This window comes from Prosopis cineraria, unplaced genomic scaffold (genome assembly GCF_029017545.1).
Source record: "Prosopis cineraria cultivar Desert tree isolate PC_DT_omini unplaced genomic scaffold, ASM2901754v1 PC3, whole genome shotgun sequence".
Taxonomy (NCBI): Eukaryota; Viridiplantae; Streptophyta; class Magnoliopsida; order Fabales; family Fabaceae; genus Prosopis; species Prosopis cineraria.
Genome location: NW_026555334.1, coordinates 39,224,033 through 39,232,339, shown reverse-complemented (window position 1 = coordinate 39,232,339; position 8,307 = coordinate 39,224,033). Strand labels below are relative to the sequence as shown.

The 8,307-nt window shown below is 40.8% G+C and overlaps 1 protein-coding gene across 1 annotated transcript; it reads right to left on the bottom strand.

Annotated features, from left to right (window-relative positions):
• Positions 1 to 6,111: 6,111 nt before the first annotated feature.
• LOC129306561 (peroxidase A2-like) lies at positions 6,112 to 7,724 on the bottom strand. Its single transcript, XM_054947228.1, has 4 exons — positions 7,455 to 7,724; positions 7,168 to 7,362; positions 6,898 to 7,063; positions 6,112 to 6,791 (listed from the first exon to the last, which is right to left on the bottom strand). Exons 1-4 carry the CDS (start codon positions 7,677 to 7,679, stop codon positions 6,373 to 6,375), a joined length of 1,005 nt encoding a protein of 334 aa, XP_054803203.1. The 5' UTR covers positions 7,680 to 7,724; the 3' UTR covers positions 6,112 to 6,372.
• Positions 7,725 to 8,307: the final 583 nt, after the last annotated feature.

The window sequence follows — 8,307 nt, the reverse complement described above, 5'->3', positions numbered from 1 at the left end:
GAATCCTCGAGAATGGCACAAACAACTGGCCGAGACACTATGGGCATACCAGACATCTAAAAGAAAAGCTACAGGCATGAGCCCATATGTGTTAACATATGGGCATGAGGCCGTTTTGCCTATAAAAATAGCAGTTCCCTTGCTACGCATTGCGAGTAGTCAAGAAAGACCGTCTAACGACTATAACGAAGCCATAATGAATAAGTTAATTCAGTTAGACAAAATTCGCTTACAAGAACTCGATCATATGATTGCCTAGAAGAAAGAAGTTTTAAAAATATACAATAAGAGGATAAGATGGAAACATTTTCAGGTGGGCGAGATCGTATGGAAACTTGTGTTACTACCTAGTTTTAAAGACCGGACACTTAATAAGTTTTCACCTAATTGGAAAGGACCGTTTAAGATAGACGAAGTGCTTAGAGGGAACACGTACATGTTAGCTAGCATCGACAGAATTCCATACAGACGGGCCATAAACGGTAAATATTTAAAGAAGTATTAGCTGTCGTTATAATAAGAAAGCGATAAAGGACCTAAGGCCTGGAATGGCCTCCGGGCATGCAAAACTTACACAGTGAGAAAAAATATTTTTTCTTTATTATCATTGAATCGTGTTACAAGGAATAAAGAATAAACAAATAAATAAATAAATAATGTGTGTATTTATACATAAATATACTATTTACAAAGGCTGCACATAAACTCCACGTTGACAGAGCCGAGTCCAGATCCGTAGAAAGAGTCTGGTGATGTGTGAGGACCGTTTCAAACTCAAGCATAGCTTGAAGCTTAGCATCTGAGGCAATCTGCGCCTTATCTAGTACTTTGGTAGCAACCTCCAGCTCGGGTTCTGCTGAACCATCCTCAGCTTTGGCCTTTGCTAACTCTTCAGCCACTGCGAGCTGGCGCCTCAAGTCTACCACCTTAGCTCGTAATGCCTGAAGATCATCAATAGGGGGCAATCTCCTGGACCTGGTCAATAGTAGTAGTCGTCCGGGTCTTGGCGACCAAATAATCATCCCTTACTGCCCAGTTGTTCTTCAGATATTCGGACAGGAGGGGGCATTCTTTGCGATACTGGCTAACAATACCATAACATGTTGGGACTTGAGCTTACAGGAGCACCAACTCAGACATGGAGATCGCCTTCACCACAGCCTCAAGAGCCCAAATCATTTCCTCAAAATTTTATTCAGGGATGAGGAAGGGATCACGGCTGAGTTGGAACTGGACAACTCTCCAAGCATCCAATATAATGTCCATCTCAGAGACACAAATGCAGGAGAAGAGAGCATCTGTAGATACTGCCTCAAGTGCAACCAATTGGAGAAAATAAAATAACATTAGCAAAAGACTAAAAATAAAGCTAGCAAGAATGGAAATAAAAGTAAACAAGACTATAACTAGATTGGGTTCGCAAGAGCTTTGTCTTTGCTGATGGAAAAGGGAAGATCGCGTGCAGACCATGCCACCGAGCGTAGAGCTTTCTCCACGCGGTCCATCAGAGTGGAAGAACCCACTTGACCCTATACTGAGCCACCTTGAGCAGAGACCAGAGTAGTTGAAGCATTACCCATGGCCTTCGCCTACAACCTTTCAGAGCTTCTACCCTCTTGAAAATTTATTAAGTAGGAGGGAAGGATTAGACTAAGTGGGGAGATCATCTGAGGGCTCACAATGATAGTAGGGTCTTGGACCCCAAGCTCCAGCTTATCACTTAAGGCAACAACAGCAGCTCTCCCTTGATGACATTTTTTGGAACGCCTAGGGCTGCGGTAGACAAGACAGCTCCTTTACCTTCACCACATTCTGCTACCTCCTGGGCCACCTCTTGAGTAACTTCAACTAGGTCTATGGGTGTAGGCCCAAGAGTGGTAGCGGCTTGGATTTGGAGATCAGGATGCTGAGTCTCCTTCTCCCCTTGTTGAATCGAACTCACTTTACTATTGTCAGAGTCTGCTGATAAGATCATCATCCATTGGCCCTTATGTGTGCGCCTTCCTTTTTGAGGTGTGGGGCTGATATGGAGTGGGGTGGAGGCAGGTTAGTCAAGCGGTGGGGGCGTTGTCTTCTTTCTCCCTTTTACCTTAGGAGAGGGAGACGGAGCCTACTTCCTTTTGTTTGAAAGGTCTCTTTGGTTGGGACCACTGGAAGAACTCTTCTTGGCCCTAGACTTTTTAGAGACTGGGGGAACAGAAAGTTGGGAGGAAGCGTCGTCTTGCTCCATCCCTTAGACCATGGTCCTCACGAAAGGGGCTATCAGAGTCCCAAAAGTAGCAAGAGTATCAATGTTGCCCTTTAGAAAGGTCACCAAAGCATAGGACTATGTCCAATAATGGCCAACAAAAAACAAGGCAGGTTTAGTCTAAGGAAACAAAATGAGAAGGATAAAACTAAGGCAGACGTGAAGGAAATACTTACTGATGTGGCTCTTTATTATGTGCTTAAAGCACTGGAGCCACCATTTATTAAAGCGAAGGCAGGTATCTCTATCTACAAGTTTCACTTTGCACTGCCTTTGAGTGGTAAGTAGAATGACTATTTGATCGATAAACTTTCTGTCTAGTAGCTCTACGCTGATTTAGGGGGACAAGCCCTGAGGAATACACTGGCTCAATCTAAATTGGCCCGCCACCAGTTGAGGGTGATAAGACTTCAAGTATATTTTGAGAGACTTGGAGGAAGAGCCAGTATACGATGGCCACATCTTCCGGGGAGTGGTGGTTGAAAGGAAGACCTCGTCCCTGAGAGGGTTAGCAGGCTTGTTCTTCTTCTCTACCATATACTTGTACCAGGTAGGAAGGTGACGGTCGGGGATGTTGAAAGCTTTTAAAGTCTTCCCCAAGGACCAGCTTTGTTGACAGAAGAACTCGAAGAAGTTCTTCGACTCCACCAACGGATGACCACCTAGGAGACAAGTGAAGGGGTGGTTGGCGCAGGAATCATCTAGAAAGGGCTCCCACCAAAGGTTGGGGAAGTAGGGGGTCGTCCACAACTTTAAAACCCAAACGAGCCCGCTGAAGTTGCCGAAGGGTTTCTTGATTAGCGACTCCCTCATTCTATCATAGAAACGGCATAAAAACATAGTCCCCAGGGCTATTTGATTGCCATAAAATAGGGATCGGGCGATCTTGAGATGCAGCTGTATGGGCTTCCCTCCCCCCGGGGCCAGGATCTATTGGTTAAGTTGGATCTAGATGAAGACCAGGTACTTTGTGACAGTGATGGGCTTGGAGGCTAGTTTATCAGAAAATAACTCAATAATCTTTGTATAGGAGCCTGCGGCCTTGATCTTGCTCTCTAAGTCAGTAGGAAGGGCGGTGTAGGAGTCATGCTTCTCGGGGATGGCATAGAAGTTCTCTTCCTCGATAATGGGCAACCCTAGAAACATGAAGACGTCCCATAGCGTGAGAGACATTGGGCTAAACTTGAAGATGAAAGCATTGTAGCCTGGAGCCCAGAGACTGAGGAGGGCCATCAGAAGGTCCACGAGGACATCAACGTCAGCCAGAGACAGTTGAATTAGGTCATATAGACCTATCTCCTTCCACAGAGGTGCATGATCTGACTTCAAACACCTCACCCAGTTGACCTAAGCAGGAGGGGACCGGGGCCAGTTCCTGAACTTTCTACAAGACAACTTGAGGAAGGGCGAGGTCATCCGGGCTAAGACCAGGTTGCTAAGAGAGGTCAGTGGCCATGGGTTCGACTACGTAAGAGCATTGACATTGGATAGGTCAGGAGAAATCATTAGATATCTGACATCACTTTTGTTGCAAATTTGGAAATTCCAAGGCAAAGTGCTAGACAAAAAGGAAGCACAGTTAGAGTACTTTTTAATAAAATAGAAAGGCTATACACGAGAAGCGAGAAACTTACCAGAAAGCCACTGATTCGTGGAATGATAAACCTTCCTGAAAAAGAAATGAACAAGAATTAGGATAGAAAACCAAGCTAATGGAAAAAAGGGTTTTTTCAGACCACAAAATATATACCGTTATGAGCCCGCCTAATTAGTTCACCGGGTTATGGATAGTTGCCAAAGAATTCAGCAAACTACCAGTAGAAATAGAGGAAGGGGCACTGGCAGAAGAAGCAGACGAAGCCATTTGAAGGTTAGGGTAGGAGAAATTTTAGTACATTGAAGACTTGAAATTCAAGAAATGGTAAAGAAAGCAAGAGAAGTGACCATAATTTGGAAACCAGTTTATATCGACAGAGGGCGCTTAGAAATGAAGCGACGTTTTGATTTTTTCAAACATGCCACGTGGCTTATGTTACCAGCCATTGGCACGCGGGGAACATTGTTTAGGCTAAATATGAAAACTCGCTCAGATAGGTCACGAGGCTAGTTGGGCTAAGTATTCAAAATGTCAAGCCCAATATAAATAAAAGAGGCTAGCCTCGAAGCTCAATAAAGTCCACAACACATAAACATGCTGAAATCCCGTCAACTTCAAATATCAGACCGTTGGCACAAAGACACGATCATAAGTGATGCCGCAATCCACGCCGAAGTAATTCAGTGAAATAGGCTATTGATCAAAATAGAGAGACCATGCCACGAGTTTCACGGGATTCCTGATTCTTCGGTAGAACGTGCTAAGTCTCAAAGAAAAGGCTTCTACTATCAGACACTATAAATAGAAAGAAGGAAAGAACAGAGAACCTAGTCAACACTAGATCAAGACTCACATAATTTACATTTATTAGCCCTTTTCAGTTCTTAGTTTGTAGTCTGTAATTTTCAAACACTTCAATAAAATTACACACTTATTCTACCAAAGCCTACTATCTTTTTACATTCGAGTAAACTGTGGTAAGGGAACTCGGGACCCTTTCGTTATCTATTGAGACATAGCGTCTCTGGCATGTCTGGTATTTGTTGTTCAACTACAAACACTTGTCAAGCTTCTGGTAGTCAATTGAAGATCTGAACTATGAATATTTAACTTAATTTTTACTCTAAATTAATTCAAGTATTGCCTTTTTGTATTTTTTTTTTATTGGCAGCAAATTACCACCTCATTATCTAAAAGTTACATCAAGCTTCGAGCAAACTTTTCAACCACAAAAAAAAAAAAACTTCGATTAATTTAAGTTACTCCTCTGTGAGCTAATGGATCGTTGACACTTCAACGTGGTTTTTGCCCTGACGTTTCTCCTCATGTCTTAAAATCATCGGGCAGGTGGAAGTCGAGACGGCAATGTTAGATATATGATGTAGCATCCACACGGTCTCCACATATATTGTTTTTAAAAACAATTTACAGCGAAACTTAAAAAAAAAAAAAATTCGGAGGCAAGTTAAAGCCATGCATCCTTGATTTTTTCGTCTTTTTCCCGCTTTCTCCCTTTCAACAAACGTCAATTAAGATTGCTTCGTTGTAATTGACTTACCTTTCCTTTTTTTTATTTTCATTGCTTAAATGGCTCACTTTTGCCAGACTGTTGAATAAGCGAATTGCAAATATCTAATTTTCCATTAAAAAATATAATTTATTTTTTTAATTTTCAAAGTATTATTAATGTATTTTATTTAAAAATGCTTATAATAAATAAATAATTTTATATTTATTTTAAAATAAAATATTCTATTAAATATGAACAAATATAAAAAATAATATTGTTTTAAAAATAATTAGTTATTTTATTAAAGGTAAAATTAAGTGACGGATACTTTACACCTTTTACATGAGAAGTGCGGCTTTCTAAATACAATTTTTTTGGGAAAAAATAGTTAGCTCCAATTTATAATGTTTTCCTTTGATGACACGTGTCATGCTCTGCGCAAACAAGCTAGAATATGGAGTGCTGCTATCGTCGTTGTTTCTCGTTGATTTCGGTCCCCCCACGAGACTGCAATTTCCTTAAATTTATTCCAACAATTAGATTTAATTGGACAGATCTTGATTTAATTTATCATTCACTTAGTGGGTAAAAAATCCTCTATTCCAATTAATTTTTCGATCTTTAAACTTGGAATCATTTATGCGACAAAAATTAATTTTAATCATTTTCTTCTTTTAAACTGAGACTCATTGACGGGTGATTTATTATTATAAAATTTTTGAAAAATAAAACGTCTCAAATAACCATGCATGACAATGATTAAAACACATACAATTTTATATGAATTTTTATTAATAAAATAAATTTAAATCCCAACATCACGGCACGAGGCGGGAAGAACAGCCTAAAGTCATATTTATAACGGTGAACCATTACGCGTAGGTATATGGAGTCTTAACGTTTCCCACAAAAAGCCACACTAGTTTAGGTATGATTTGAAGTTGTCGGCAGCAACATTTCGCGCATCCAGATTGGTCAAGGCCATGCACGGTAAGCAACTAATCATGTCCTCACTTTTTAGCTTCCATTGACTTTCCTGCAATTGGATCTGATTTCTCCCTGGCTTCCTGTTAATGGGCTAATATTACCCATGTTTATCATTGACTGAGCAAACGCTTGAAAGAAAGCTGTTTGATTGCCGGCAAAATTGTTCACAATGGACACTGTAGAAGACCCATTCGTGGAAAACAACTCTTGATCCGATTGCAGAAGCCCCTGGTTCGTTAGAAGATTCTTGAAGTAGTTGTTATCAAACGTGTCCGGGGTCGACGGGTCAAGGTTGTTCAGAGTAGTCCCGCTTCCATTCTGTGGACAATTTTGCTGCAGAGTGGCCAGGTACGTGGTGTTCAGTGTCGGATCGGGGCTGCCTGTACCACTGAAGTTGTACAGTCGGTTGATGAAGAATCGACATTGGGCACGACCAAAAGTATGTGCACCTATTCGCATCATGTTTATAAAGAATTAGTCAAACGAACCAACAAGTTGATGACATGAACAATAGGCCCGAGAACAGATCATAAGATCGACTAGTAAAAGAATTACCAGACAGTGCGACCACATCATTTGCGTTCAAACCGACAGCAGAGAACTTATTTGTGATGTTGGCGAGGCTTTCGAATGGACTGGGGATAGAGGTATTAGCACCAGCTTGATTGGCTGCAAGGCCGTCCCTCCTGCCAACTAGAACAGTCCATGTAGGACCTCCTGACTGCAAATATCGTAACATTCACTTTTCTACTTTTGGACTTTGGAGGTAGATTAATTTTCAAGAAAGAACATATAAAAAGGAGACTACTGTAAATCTATTTGTACCAAAGACACAGAAGCTTCGGCCGCAAGAGCAAGAATATCAGCACAAGAAACGACACCAGGGCATGAGGTTTCGAGGGACGTCTTGATGTTGTCAACGACGTCAAATCCCCTTGCTGAATTGTTGTTCGGCACTGCATTTTTCTCGCTCTGTGTAATGTTGCCACCCACGTCCAACAATATGGATCCGTCACATCCCTAACGAAAATGGCACACGCACGATGATTTTAATCAGTAAGAAGCACATATATGTACTGTAAATTGAATAACAGCCGGGGGTATACACATACATTGACAAAGCAGTCATGAAAATGGAGACGAATGAGGCTAGCGCCTATACGAGAATCAGACTGGAGAGCCTGCCGAACTGCACTAGTGACAATGGAGGAGACGTTGGGGCAAGCGGTGGAATAGAAAGTAGAGGTGAGCTGGGCATTTGATTTGGGGTAATGAAAAGTTAGAGCTGTGAGAATGGAGGCTAACAAGAGGTGAGTATAACGAGTAGAACAAAGCATGGTTGCGATTTGTTGAAGGCGTAGAGTCTTTGTTTGTCTGATAATTGGGATTAGGGCTTGATATTTATATATCTGGGCAACACATATGTGGACAGAGGAAAGCGCGTTCTCTCTGTCTTTTTCAACTTTTAATAATTTATTTAAAGATGTAGTACTCTTTCCTTGGTTATTACATCGGAGTGCCACCTTTGGCTGTGCTAATAATTCTGCTTTTAAAATGCGTATTAGGTAAGCAAAATTTAGAATCAGGTAATTTTCAAACTAGAGGGATTCTAATTAACTGAACATTCTTGTGTTGCAAGATTAAAGATTACAAGTATTTTGGTCAGTTCAATAGTTGCATATACCTAAAACTTTACGCTTCCACGACCCCGTTATATTCAAACAATAACATGATTTCATGCAGGAATGAAAATCAGATTAATTTATTAGTGATAATAAGGATCAACTTAATTAGAAGAGCTGGTTTGCATGAAGAAAGAATCATTTAATTCAATTTTTATTCTGAATTCCAGACCAGAAAATTGTACTACTGAATTAGATATTCAAAATTATATGATCAGGGATGATGAAAAAATTGTTCGCATGGAAATTTAACAATTTATCATACCATTAACTTGTTTTTCAC